Source organism: Symsagittifera roscoffensis, chromosome 3 (genome assembly GCF_963678635.1).
Source record: "Symsagittifera roscoffensis chromosome 3, txSymRosc1.1, whole genome shotgun sequence".
Classification (NCBI taxonomy): domain Eukaryota; kingdom Metazoa; phylum Xenacoelomorpha; order Acoela; family Convolutidae; genus Symsagittifera; species Symsagittifera roscoffensis.
Genome location: NC_087064.1, coordinates 59,181,277 through 59,196,204, shown reverse-complemented (window position 1 = coordinate 59,196,204; position 14,928 = coordinate 59,181,277). Strand labels below are relative to the sequence as shown.

Genomic DNA, 14,928 nt, shown 5'->3' with positions numbered 1-14,928 from the left:
TAATATGCCTAAATTATATTTTTACGTCAGATCTTTTCATCACAACAAGCAGAAAAAACTACACTAATTTGGAAAAAAAACGTTCTAAGCCGTAGTTTTCTAAACATTATGGTCGGAACATTCTGTGATATTTGTACAGTAACCGGCTATCCTTGTTTTCTATGTCCCAATCAGAAATCAAAACCTACAATTTGAGTCTTTTTGCGCCGATAGTTAATATTTTCCACTTGCTTTTTGGGCTCTTTTTCCTTCCCCCCCCCCACCTGCAAATTTTTCAATTTGAAATTTCTGTTCACTTTGTCCGATTGTCATGAAAATTGATGACTATCATGACTGATTAGGCCATGTCATGACTGATTAGGCCATAACAAACATATTTGGTTTTCATAATTAACCTTGTAAAACCACTCGTTGACCATAAAATTCATGTTGACCAGAAAAAGAGCCGCTTTTTGTTACAAATGATGACTCTATACACAAATGAATAATTCTCAAAAACATTCTCCACACCGTATAAAAAGTACAACATGAGAAACTCGTTACACCAATTTTTTTTTTCAATTTTAAATATTGCGAACTAAAAGTGTGGAATTTAAAAATATATATAATTTACAATGAGTCAGTTAACCGCTAGATATAATTATAGGCGGATGCTTCACTTCAGGGACTCGACCTCCTGCCGACCCAAAGGGTCCCCCTTTGGTAATCTTTCAAGATGTCCAGGTTTGGGTGACCAGACCGTAAAATTTTTCGGCTCTTTTCCAGTCCCCCCTTTCAAAATACCAAGCTTTATGTTCGTTTTACGTGTTATTACGGCTAAACGCGTGATGTTACGCTGTAAAGTATGAAGAACAAATCTGTTTAGAGTTGTCGATTTGTTCACCACGCCAAATTCTATTGCATTATGATAACGTTAAATAAGCTTTTCAAAATTGAATTTGAAAGGGGGGAACTGGAAAAGAGCCAATTTTTCTAAAGGAGCCTTTGGCGACAACATATATTATTTTTGAGGGGGGTGCGCTTGCAAAAAACGCGATTTTTGGTTAAAATATTCCAAAAAGGAACCACTTTGAAAAATAAAAAAAGGTCGACGAAACTTTGAACTTTTTTAAAAATACGCCGAGAAACTTCTAGATCCGTCCCTGTGTATAGACTAAAGACTAATTGGACCGGTGCTCTTCAAACAGATCGTCACTGCAAGAACAAATGTCATGACTTTAAACGCAACATTGGGCGTAAGGTGATAGAATTGCAATTGCAATTAGAGTGATTTTGCTGAAATTAACATGAGTGCCCCCTAATTTGGAATATATTTGTACCAAGGCCGCGCATATAGAAATTTTGGGGTCGGTCGCCCAAAAATTGAATGGGTGCCGCAAAACAGTACCAAAGGGGAACCTTTGGGTGTTCGAGCTGGATGAAACTCATTTTTGGCAAAACCAGACATGTGGTTTAAATTTTTTTAGAGCAGATACACGTGTAGCTTCTTTTTTTGTAATAATTTTTTCGAAAAAAAAACGAACGAATAAATGAAAAACGCACGTGTTGGCTCTTTTTTCTTACATTGGTTTATCATTTGCAGTTATGCACTTTTTGTTCAGCTAATAAAACCAAAACTCAAAAATGGCTTTTGATTTAGATGAAAAAGATACATACGCTCAAAAAGAAGAATGTTTGGTGTTTTAAAAGTGATCTTACATTCGGACCATTTCAGTTTAATGAGCGATAGGTCAGATAAACAAAAAACGCATCAAGTTTAACATTTATAAACACTTCCAAAAAAGCGATTTTACAGACTTTCTCCGTGGTGCTATTTTTCTTGCTTCTCTTTGTATTACCTGGTTGTATGAGTTTGAAACCGGTATATTCATGTTATTTCTGACAATCATTGACTTATCTTCAACAATTTTTTTAAAATCTTCAACACAATGAGTGTGCGCTCCGAGATATTTGTCAAAATAAAACAAAATTACAAAATCTTTTAACTGAATTAGTGTGTTTATCATTGAACTTTTAATCTGTATACAGGGCTGGCTCTACAACTTTTGCTGTTAAATAATATAAGACCAGTAGCATGCTGAAGAAGAGGGTATCCCTCCTTTGGTATAATTTTTCTTCTCCCATTTTTGGCTCGCCAACAACAAAAAAGTTTTAAAGGCACTTTCGGCGCATAAATAACTAATTTTGAAGGATGAGTGCGCGCCAAAAATACGCAAATTTTTGGTCAGTTTTTAAAAAGTTCTCAAAACGTCTTTTTGCAAATTTAAATGAAAGACACGCAAATGATAAGAGAAAAATTATCAATCAATTTTCGAAAATGTTTCAGTCTGACAATATATGTCGAATTAGAACAGCTGAAATTCTCTGATATCATGATATGATACCGTATCGGCCCAAACTATACTTTGAGGCACTTTGAGTTTGCCCTGAAAATACCCACTGTACGCCATAGTTCTTTTTCACTCTTCGAGTAGTCGCAACAGCACGACTGCTCGTATAAGAGAAAAAAACTGAAGGATCTAGTTGCGCACTCTCAAACTGCCCCAAGTAGTTTTTGCTGAAGGTTCGATGAAATCGAAAAAGAATGATTTTTTTAACTCTTCTTCCCACTCGTGTTGGGAAGATTTGCCAGCGGTCCAGATAAATTGTGATAAAATTGGGTCGTTTTAGTATTTTCGGAGAGCTCGGAAAATCAAATGTGTCTACCTAAAAAAAAACGTTTTCAAAAAAACTGACTCCCCCCCAAAAAAAATTCTGCGCACGCCTCTGTATAAGACTGTACCGTCCCAAACTTTAAATGTACCGAAAAAAACCATGGGCAAACTTTTGAGGCATGTTTAAAATCCTTTGCGCACTTCTGGAATTCTCAATGAGTTTTTTTATAGTTTTTTTTTTCAGTTTTCTCAAATACTCAAATATTGGTGTGAATGGGTGACTCACGAACTGACCTCTGGGTCATCTCCAGATCTGAAGGTCTTAATGAAGTAAGTCAGAGACATAGCCCTGGCTGAATCTATTTTGGCGTCCCCGTCTGCGTCATCGGTTCCTCCCAACCACAGGCTCGCATCTATCTCAGAGTTAGTCACTGGGCTAAAAGAACAAACTGCTATTAATTTGTTTTCATTTGAATTAATAATATAGTGAGTGCACAAAAAAACATAGGACATAAAAATACTCACAGGGATAAGACTCACGTACCATAAAGCCTCTCGAGGAGTCCCAATTACTTAGCAATGAAGTCACAAAACAAAAGGTGAAAAAAAAAATAAAAATGGGTTTAAAGTTTTTTTTTTTAAAAAAGTAGGTTCTTTTTTCAATTCTTTTTAAAAGCACAGGCTTATTTCAATAGCGGAGGTTGCCACCTTGCTCAGTACAAAAAAGCAATGAAGCATTACTAAACAATGCTTCAAAGATTAAAAATTTTCAAATGAGTAAGTTTTTTATCAAATAAGGCCAAGGCAACGTGCTTATGGAAAAAATTTTGCCGTTCATCGACAATAGATTTTCGACAGAGCTAGTAAAATTCGAATGTCTTGACTCTAAAAAAATGTCGATAGAATTTATCAAAAACCGCTTTCGTCAAAAATGGCTGAACGCAAAAATCCGTGCGCAGGGCATTTAGATAAAGAAGAATTTTGCGTCCAAATGCCCCCAAACAATCTTTATGTCTATATTACGTTCGATTGACCTTACATGAATAGAATAACAGCTTCGATATTGTAAATTAATCAGAGGCATAAATTATCAGACAGGCGGAGTTATTTTAGATCTGCATCTTTAAACCAGATTGTAGCCTTATAAGTAGCCCTATAGTTTCAGTAACTTCTTCTCCAAATACCTGCCTGGATATATTTGCCCGAATATTGAAACAACCTCAAAACGTATACCATTCACCTCACAGCTTATACACTTTTATCAATAATTATGGCAAGTAACCTTACCACCTGAGCAATTTCAGTTACCTTAAAATGAACAGCCGACAAAATGGAGCATTTCTGAATTTAAAGAAACGCACATTCGTTATCGAGTTAAGGTTTCAAATTTTTGAAACTTACCATGTATAATGATACTTTTACGGCAATACTGTTAGGTGAAAACTTCACTTTGAATTCGCTTTATTAGGATCTTCGATAATTATACACACCCTAAATTAAACTTGTTTGACCCGTGATATCATATCGTCACAATCGTTAGAGTCAATTGCTTAGCTTAAGGTCGAGCTTGCGAGCTCTTGCTTACCAATATTTATACCATCGAAATTAATTATCTCCTTTCTTACCAGGTACAAGTTAATTATGCGATAATTGTTTTACCTTTTTGTCAACTACTACCTTACAATTACTGAAACTAAATTAATTTAGAACGACACTGAGAATTAGAAAAATGCTGGACCGGAAAAGCGTACTGAAGGTATTTTTTGCCAGCTTTGCCGGAAGTTTTATCACGGTGCTATGTGGAACCATAGCCAAAGTATCTCGGCTTAGAGGGATCGAAATCAACTTCTGCTTTGCTGTTTCGTCGGTGCTTTTATCTTGTGTAGGCCTTCTAAAGAACAACAAAAGCTCACAACTTTCAGCTCACAATTTCCGAAAGCTTCTTAGGTCGGCTCTCAATGGGACAATAGTTAATGGAGTAGCGCAGTTTTGCTTTTTCAGATCTTTCGACCTTTTACCCTATTCGGATGTTTATGCTATTTGCAATATCAGTTTTTTCGTCACAACAATCGCGGTCGAAAGTGTTAAACTAAAAAAGGTACCGCGACCTTTGACATGTCTTGCCGCTGGAGTTAGCTTAAGCGGGCTTATATTTTTTTCGCAGCCCGAAAACTTTGTGCAAAACGTGAAAACTTCAGTATTCGCAACTCTTGTTGGTGTGTTTTTTGCCTCTTGTTCGGGAGTTAGCTTTGCATTGTTCTATCTCAATTTGCAATTTATGAAAACATATCCGATCGAGTTTCATTGGTTGGCCTTTTCTCTTGGATCGTTAGCCTCTAGTTTTGTTAATATTGCCTTAAATGGAATAGCCTTATCACAGTGCCTGCCGTCGACAAGGATCGTCAAAATTAAATTTATAAAGCTGATAAAGTCTCTCTAAAAAATCAATCAAATACTTGCCGCTTAACTGAACTATGAGTTATGAATCGCCTCAACCGGGTACTTCAGTGGACATGACTTAGGATTCGGGCATGTTTTTTCACGCAAAAAAAGGTACCACAAATGAACCTGAGATAACACCGAGCTCTAAAAGCTCAGAAACTTTTTTGAGTCGTTATTTGCACCGGAAGATGTTCCAAAGGTATGAGTTATTGGTCTTAAATGCAAAGAGAGAAAAAAGGATCCAAGACCGAGTCACAAAAAACTCTGTACAAAATCATAATTCATAGCGCTTATAAAACCTTATTTTTTCATCGTGATTAGATCAGGAAAATCCGTCCGTAATAAACTAAATAAGCAAAATTCATTGATCGAAAAAGTAATCTTTTGGATTTCTTACACATGAAAAAAAAACGTTGATAACTGGGGAAAAAATCTATACTCTTTTAGACAAAAATTCATTGCCGCGTTAAGTCTATTTATTCTTTTCCAAGTGTTCAAACAACTTCATATCACTGCTGTTTCTGTAACCATCGTTTTGATCGACTTAATTTCGATCCACTTAAACCCAATGCAGAGTAAAATGCTGTACCGCTTCTACTTTTTAACTTTACCAAAAGTATATTGACGATCCCGTTTTGCTATGCAATTAGACTGATCTGTTCCCTGTCCTGTCTTCTTTGGCCTTTTTACTCTCTCAGCTCAATAATCGGATCCCAACTATCTCTTCCTTCCATCATGCAACTGTTACGACTTATCTCTATCGTCATGAGTTACTTACTGCAGGCAAGGCTTTTGTTTTTTCATCCAAATTCCAAAACTGACTAGAACCAGCTGAGGATTTAGAAAAAAATAGCGGGAAATTCCTTCAGGTATTCTGCCCTTCACTGCTCAAAAAAATTACCCGTTTGGTTTTTTTTTGCAAACTTTTGAGCTTCAATTATTCTAAAGCGTCGCTGGTGCCAATAGATGCCAAGTTTAAAAAAGGAGAGCGCAAGAAAAATTCGTGAACGTGAAATTTTACTAAAGATGAAATTTAATTTGGATTCAGCAAAAACTGAGTTGAAAAATAAAGTGCCGCAGCCTTGTTACAGGTCTTTCTGCTGGACGAAAAACCGAATGTGTTCTCGTGTCTTGGAGCCCTCTCAATTTGTGTGGGAGTGTCGATTCAAGTGATTGCCATGTGCCGACAGACAGCTCAGCCGAAAGTGACTTCTACAAAACGAAGCGATAGTATTCGCAAGTGGTTCAGCATCAAACATTGAGCATAGGGGAAACAAACTTGTATTAAATCACTATCAACTCATCGCAGCAAATTGAAACAACTAAGAAGTTTTAACAACTTTGATCGACTTTTTTCAATTTTGTAAATATTATTAGAATATTAAAATTTTGAGGAAAAAAAATAACACAAAATTTCTCAAAATTTGAAGTTAGAAAAATCATGACCAAAAATATTCATCTCATAAATGCAACTAGGTAAAGCCGGCATAAAGGGTAAACTTCTTTTATCAGAAACTTTATTTTCAGTTACCGAAAGTGTGCTTTTATACATTTTTTTGTAAATAAATTATTACCTTCTTTTGTAATCTATGATAAACCCAGCAGTATTACCGAGAGTCTGAAGAGTATTGGCGAACGCCTTTTGTTCGCTAACTCAAAGTACTACTTTTTCTGGTGCTCCATAAATTGTTCAACACTATCTGCTAGTTAATGCTAGCAAACAGTTCTGAGCCAAAAACTACTTTAGATGAATTAGAGAGCAATTGGATATTCGAGGCTCCGCCCTTATACGAACAGTCTTGTCTCGGTTTTTTGGGTATTGAAATAAGCAGGGATGCAATCTAATGAAATTGGTCCATTTTATGCCACAATGCCAGCCCTCTACAGCATTTGTTGTTCTGGCCAAACCGGATGATGCCGCATGCCTTTGATTCCATAGTGAAAATTATGGTTGCTGGAGAGACTGATAAAACCTGTTTTCTTATTTTCGTTGCATGCTGACTCGTTCTGCAGTTCGAACTATTTTCTTAGTTGCTTGGGCTAGTTGAGGGGCAATGTCGTCTGTAACGGGCTGAATTAAGGTTGCGACTGCGACCTTGGGTATTACTATTGCTCAAATCCTTGATGTTTTGAAAAAATAGTCGAGCATCAAATTTTTCCGTAGAAAAGTTGTAATTAAGTTCACCCCTCATTTCAAAAAAAAACTGCCGCCATCTGTAATTACTGTTGCTCGACAATTAAGAGTTTTGCGTTTAAGATGAAACTCGTGGCCTGGTACTACTAGTATTTGTTTGTCCTTCGTAGATAAGGTAAAATGGAAGGAAGCTTCAAATATTATAGCATTTAATGGTATAACAATAGTAAAAGAGTAAGGAAGCTTGATTTTTCTAAATACAGCTGACAAACGTCCTTTTTTGCCTTTTGTTCTCACCATGTAGTTTATCTCTGTTTTAAACGCATGAAATAGGGATTATTTCTTTAGCTAATCGAAATGCAGTTATTTTTGAGTGACTAAACGCATGAAGTGAATTAAGAATAGCTTTTCTGACCTCAATTTGTACCCGTAATTGGAATACTACTCTCGCTGTAAAAAGGTTTAATTTGAAACAAATTATTGGTAATAAAAGGGGGTTATTTTGATGTGGGGTTATTTTGTTACGGTGTTATAAAAAGGAGGTTAGGGAACATAGGGATTTAATAATGACAGTTGAAAGAGTGGGACGTGATCTTAGAAAGCATTGGGATATTCAGCGCTTGGCCCTGATACGAACATGTTTTAACTGTTGGAATGAGCATCAAATGGAAGTTTTTTATGCTGTATACTGCACAACGCCCTTTTTCGACTGATACGCGCCAACTATTGCTGTTCTTGAATGCAAGTTGCTTGCCTAAAAATTTCCTAATCATTTTTTTTCAAATGTCAATCAAAATGGCCTAGGTGTCACAAACTTACCCAAAACAATTTTCCTGTGGCACAAGTAAAAAAACTTTTTACAAAAAAGCCGTGAAATTTATAAGCAATGATCAAAAATCGCTCAAAATTTAGTTTACTCATGATCAATCCGAGGTTTCTAAATTATCGGTTTGAATATTGCTGATTATACTAGTTGATTTTTGAAAAGAAATGAGTTCATTGTGAAAAACTTATAATTTGAGTCCCAGATGTTCCTGCAGCCTCAAGAGAACCACGATGGTCTAATGCTGGTAGAATAGTACTACAAAGGTAAAACTTTTAATCCAAAATGGTTTCTTTTGTAGATTTTTTGGAGGATCTCCCTCAAATAGTTGATATGTTTGAAACTAACTTTTACGAGCTTGATTTTTGTAGAAAAGAAACTAACTGGGATTCGATCAATAGATATGGTTCTTGACAACTAATCTGTCAATAAAGGATTGGATTATCAAAAATAACAACTCCACAGCTTTACTCATATGATGAGGCAGGCTGCGCAACGTTGTCTAAATAGTTTTTAAAATTAAAATCAGTTTGATTTCGGGCCAATTAGTCAAATATTAACTTGGTAGAACATACCAATGCACTCGCAGCTTCGCTAACAATTGTAATAATTGGGGAATTCCCATACTTAAGTTTTCAGGTGCGAAATACACCAGATGATGGCTTTATTCAGCTCAATTGAGGGGAAAAGTTTAATAACCAGCTTTCGTGATATCTTAAAAAATTTTAGGCCATATCGCCGCCAAAACTCATCAATTTTTAACCACTTTTTCGAAGTTCTAAGTGGCAAAAGGTATCCCGGCCAAAGGGCATCCCTTCGGTACTTTCTTACCGCACCTTTATATATTTGAGCTGAGATGGATGCAGGCACTCAAAAAACTCAATTTTTTGGTCAAAACTTAAACAACCGCCTTTTAACACCTAACTCCCCGAGGTAATCTTGTAGGACTTTTATATTTTAAAAAACAATAATGGAACGGAGCTAATAATGGCATTTGAAACCTTCGAAAATGGATACGTGAGAAAAAATTGCTTTTTTAAGCGAATACCAGCGTTGAGTTTTATTAAAAGCAAATATTGTTTCAAATCTAATTTGAGGCGAAAACGTCAGTCAGAAGCAAACATGGATGACTAGACCAAACGGATATCAAAAAATGAGTAATATCGTTTGATTTTTTGCTAGCTCTAGACTTCTTACCACCGTGGACATTGTATAAGCTCACTCCTATGGAAACAAACGTAATCTGGTAACTTATTTTCTAAAACGGAACTCCTAATAAATATATTTTCAAGACCATATATTCAGAGGAAGGAAATCGACAATCATGATTTATTAGCTCTTAAACGAGAACGGCTATTATGCCGTTTTAGAAGTGCATGCAATGTTTTTGGTTTGACCTTTATGGGCTGCGAATTGTTGCCTTTAGAAATGAGAATTCAAAACCCAGAGCACAACAACTGTTCTCCGCGAAAACAGCGTGTATGCTGGTTTGTTTTTTTCCCACGTGGAGAAAGAACGTTTTGAGCCTCGCCATAAAAAATCTTCAAGAATTCATACCCGCGCGCGTTGAAACTTGCTATTAAAATTAAAGGGTATCTATTGGAAGGAGGAAAGCGGCGATTCGAGGCCCACTATCATCCGTTCTCATTTTATGAGGGTTACACAACATTCCCCTGTCCAGAAAAACAACCAAAAAATGTGAACAGAAAATTCCATTCATTACCAGGCACAACAACGGCTCTCCATGAAAAACTGAGCACCTCGTATGTTGGTCCTTTCTATTGTGGATAAATCGACTTAAGCCAAAGTTGGAAACATTTTGGTTGAAACATAAACTCAGCCAAAAACTGGAAACTTAACGCAAACAGAAACTAAGTCGCAACACAGCCAAAACTCTAACTTGAGCTCAGAAGGCTGAAATTTTCAGCCACTAAAAAACCTGGAGATATTTACCCGAGTTGCTACAAATTGCTAGCTTGACCAATGACATACTATGGCCCATACCTTTCATAGATATAGAAAAATAGCAAAAACAATCTCTTAAAGACTTTGTATTGCAAATAAACATGATTTATTTTGTTTAAAAAAATTCATTTTCAGAAAATTTCAAGTCCCAAATCAGAAAAAAAGAAGAACCAATACTTTTGGGCTCACTTATCTAAAAACGAACTACAAATATTATCAATTGATAGTTGGCCTTGGTGTGTTTTTGCAACGCGTAGTTTCAAGTCAAAAAGAATTCTCGTGGAATCAAGTTTTTGATCAATTTTTCAGAAGAAATAGATAGGACCTTCCCGACCATGCTGACTGTATGCGCGCTACTGAATTCATCAAAAGGAGTAACCAAATAGCAAATAAGCTGAGTTACTACTGAATGACGCTAATAATGAATTCCCGAGTTGATTGACGGTTTTTGAGCGGTTTTTGAGTTTTTAGAAAACGTTAAGAACCTTGACGACTGCGTTTTGGACCCTAAAACATGTTAGGTTGGTTTTTAGTTTTTATTTTGGTATTACGGAAGGTTAGAAGATCAAAGTTTTACAGATTTAGCGGTTTGAGCGATTCTTGCTAGAATTTTAGCAGCTTCGAACGGTCTGATGGTTTCTTTCGAATATTTTGAGCGGTTTGAGCGCAATCGTCTAAAAAACCGCTCAAACCGTTCAAATCTTGAGCGGTTTTTAAGCGGGGCCTCGACTAGGGTTGTACCTTGTAGTGATGGTGTCGATATCCGTCTCGATGGTAGTTTTAGTGAGTGCCTGGATAGTGGTTCGATCGTAAGACCATACCTCCAGCACTGAATTATGTAGACAGTAGGGTCCCGTCTTCTTACACGTATCATCCCACGTCAACTGAAAGCAAAGTGAATAAATATTTTAAAGCCAACAGTGCCATTTGCAAGCATTTGAGTAAAACAGAGCACACAGATCACAAATTCTAAGAGTTTATCAGAAGTTTCGCAAAGTAAACAGATTTCTTTTTGCTAATAGTCAGCTGCAATTTGCTGTTTTATTTAGTTTTGTATGAACATTCGCTGTCAGGACAAAAGATACTACACCAAAAGCCCCCATGGTAAAAGATACCTTACCAAAAAATATCATTTATTAAAATCGCCCATACCATATTACCCTATGCCAATTATAAAAATCCTTTGAATTAATAACAAAAGACATCATCAAAGTGTAATTATACGTAAATCTAGAGCAATGATGCCTCGCCTCAATTAGGTTCATGCTAATAATAAACGAAGCAAAATTACAATAGCAAAATTTGTGTTGAACTCATTCTTAGGATTAACATACCACCAGCTTGTATTAAAATCAATGTTAATACGATCCTGAAGTTGCATTCATTATCTCCTTTTTCAACTTATTGAAAATCTGAAAATGAATTGTTTTTATTGAAGGAACATCACAAAAAAGCCAAATAGTTAGTGTTCTTGACGGCCATGAATACCTGAAAGAAGCGCAAAAAAAGTCAACACACTTCAGCTGCAGCATGTGGGGTAGATCTAATCTCGCTCGAACAGCAACATGCATTGCCACAAGTTCAACGCCGGAAGCTCAGAAGCTCGACTATTAGTTCAACTAATGAAGAACACAATCAGAACTTTCAGAAATTAATTAAATCCAGATCAACGCAAAAAGTTTACAAATGGTGCAGGACGACAATGCAACCAAAATGTCCTTAACATCCCGGTCGGCAATAACGAGATCTCTTAACAGAAGTAATCAAAAGTCATCCCTGCCCACTAATGCAACAGATGCCGTATCCCTGTAATATCGGATTTTTTGTTTACAATTTTTTTTGGTGCCCGAAAACGGAAGGCGGAACGCATATTTATTTTTGGCGATATTGAGAGCCTCCACTCACTCAAAGTGTTCGAAAGAACCTGGATTGTGAACAATAATTTCAAATTTTGTCCCACCCAGTTTTACCTGCTCTGTGTACACTCAGATTGGTGGATTTCTTCTACCTTGCGCTACGCCCTGCTCAGCAATAAAAAAAATAACAACATGTGTCGGCTTTCTAACCGCAATTAAATTACTTAGCAATGACGTAACACCGGAAAAAATTCGAGTTAACTTTGAAATTGCGGCGTTGAATTTTTTTGTGTCTCATTACTGAACTGATATCAAAGAATGTTTGTTTCATCTCTGTCAGAGCTATATGCAAAAAATTCTGTTTTGGACTTTAGAGGACACTCAAATCGAACATCGAGCTAGTCTTAGCGCTGAAAGTGATTCCTACTCTTTATTTTGTGCCAGAATTGAAAAACGGGATCTAGGTGTTTTCGCTTTTTTTGTTTGTTCCTTCAATATATACCTTTACTGAGACAATTCAACTATATTCCTGCAATCAACAATTGAACAGCTTGAAAAAATCCAGCGTTACTATCAACCTATTTCGGAAAAAGTACCGCAATTTGATTGACAAAGTTAAACAGATAACTAGTTGGCACAAAGACTGAAACATATTATCTTATATTCGTTCATTTGCTCATATAACTAATTAAAATACGTTTTACCTTCAGCTATTTTACCTTTATATTAATTTTGTTTGATCAACTTGTTTAATAATGTTTCCATCCAACCTCCAAAAACCCCGAAACGCAACAAAAATGCAGTCTGTAGCAGTTTAATCCAAGATTAATTGTACTTATTTACGGGACGCTACTTTGAGTGCAGGCTCTGATGGCCCTTTGAGTGTTGCGTCTAGCAAAAAATTTGATCAAAAATGAGAAACAATTTTTCTAATCAATGGAACGACAATTGATTTGCAGTGAAAAAGATTTCAAAATTTTTGTGATTTTTGTAAGACCTAATCTTTTTGTAACCAATTGATTTGTCGAAACAATTTGAACATTTTTGGTAAAGCTGTTTTTGTCTAATTGGAACAATTTTTTCAAGTTCAGTTGTAATCTAGTCTGTTTTGAAATTTGAGTTTAATTTTGAAGGCCATGTGATTAGCAACGTAATTTGTGTTCGAAAGTATGCAGCGTATTTTTTGCCGTTTTTTTCATTTTCACTGGCATTCTTTTTGCTTGTTTAGTAAACCGCCTTTATATTCAACTTGTTGATAATTTCGTTTACTTTGTTTTTTATTATAGTATTTTAAGTTGTGGGCGATTGTAGAACGACGTATTTTTTTACTGGGATCTTAAGGTAATGGATTTTTGCCATGTAACCGATCATTCAGTTGATCAGTCCTAAAATACTTGATTGAACGCTACACGTGACAAAATCGTATCTAATTAACAATAGCTTCGCTATTGTTTCTAGTAAAGAACCTCCTTCTCAACAAAAATGGCGAATAAGCAATATAGGTTGCTGCACTCTGGTTGATCTAAAATTGATTGATTTGATGAACTTAACATATCTCTTCCCGTTTCTTAAGAAGGGAGGATTATCGAGATTGTCCACCGGAATAATAGACCTCAGCGTCAAAGACCGATAAGTGAAAATTGATCAGTTGAATGTAATTTTTTGGTAAACCTACTGTTTAAGCCATGTCGATTGGATGTTACCGTCCTGAAAAATACCATCTCATAAATCTTGTAAGGTCTCAAAAGAACACTCTCTGCGGATTTACCTAATTCGCTTTGGCAGCGGAAATGAGGAAAACACGGAAGAAAAGGGTATCTGAAAAGTATTTTAGTTGATTAAACTTTATGCTTACTGTTCTGGGTCATACAAAAAAAGGCAAAAATTTACTTTTCAATGAATCGTTCAAAAAGTTTCGTCCATCCTTGGGAGTTTGATACAGCCGGGAAAAGTTGTAAGCCAGAAATGATCAATTTATTTGTCAAAAAAAGATCAAAAGAAAATTTTTCTTTTAAGCCTGCCTTTACGAAAAGGCAAAAAACGCTACAAATACGGTAAAGTACACTATTTCGTTTGCGGGTCAATTTTCAGAACAAAATGGCTGACTTACACAAATGTTCACTGGCGTATCGCAAACATATTTAAACGTTTTTAAATTTACGTTTGATTCAACTTAATCACTTTACTCACATTTTGATTTCCGCTCTGCACAGTTATGGCTTTGATCTTCTCATCTAGAGTGAGTGCTTCTGTGAGTATGGCGGAGTCCAGCACATCTGTGGCCACTACTATGACCTGTGCTATCCTCTGGTAGCCAGGGAACCAGTCAGTGGACCGCCTGTAGTCCGCAACTGCCCTGCAAACAACAACCAAACCGAATATTACTTTCAGCTTTGTTGAAGGTCTCTTCGACCGTTCCGATTTTTGAAGAAATCTGGATTATCTGAGGCAGCTGAGCATTTTCAACAGCATCCTTTCGACTACAAGGAATTAACGGATGAATTGAGCGTGAAAGATTTTGATTCATGTGGCCAGTAGCGTATGTAGGCAGGAGTCGGGCGATATGACCCGCTCACCAGCCAAATTGATTACAGCTTTGACCCACTAACCAGGCAAATAGTATAGAGATTTGACCCCCTCAATAGGCAAGTCGTCCTTATTTGGTACTACTTACGAGTTTTTTTGACGCCCAAAATTACCACGCCTCCCACCACTGATTTGCGCCAACATCGGGCCATTTTCCAAAGACTTGGTAATAATTGGATTCGAATTCTCTTCAATTAGACTTGAATGTTTAACAAAAATTGTTACTTTTGTATGATAAACGTATAACAAGACTGCTCGTATCAGGGTGAAGCTCTGAATGTTCCGACTGCCTTTTTAAGGTCTATGGAGCAGTAATAACATGAAAAAATTAAATATAATAAGAATACAATGAACTTTTTTTAATTTGAGATTCTTTTTGCAAAAATTATCCCCCCACACATAAAGTACAAAGTGATAAATTCGCTCACAGTAACAAGAATTTTTGCCAAATAATCTTCCTTCAACCAA

The 14,928-nt window shown here is 36.2% G+C and overlaps 1 protein-coding gene across 1 annotated transcript in view; it reads right to left on the bottom strand.

The window, feature by feature from the left end:
• Positions 1 to 14,928, bottom strand: part of LOC134841405 (NPC intracellular cholesterol transporter 1-like) — a 36,806-nt gene that overhangs the window by 16,766 nt on the left and 5,112 nt on the right. Inside the window, exons 3-5 of the mRNA XM_063857375.1 lie at positions 14,065 to 14,230; positions 10,760 to 10,902; positions 2,949 to 3,090 (exon numbers count right to left, since the gene is read on the bottom strand). Of these exons, the coding sequence (XP_063713445.1) occupies positions 2,949 to 3,090; positions 10,760 to 10,902; positions 14,065 to 14,230 (451 nt within the window). The remainder of the gene's footprint in view (positions 1 to 2,948; positions 3,091 to 10,759; positions 10,903 to 14,064; positions 14,231 to 14,928) is intronic.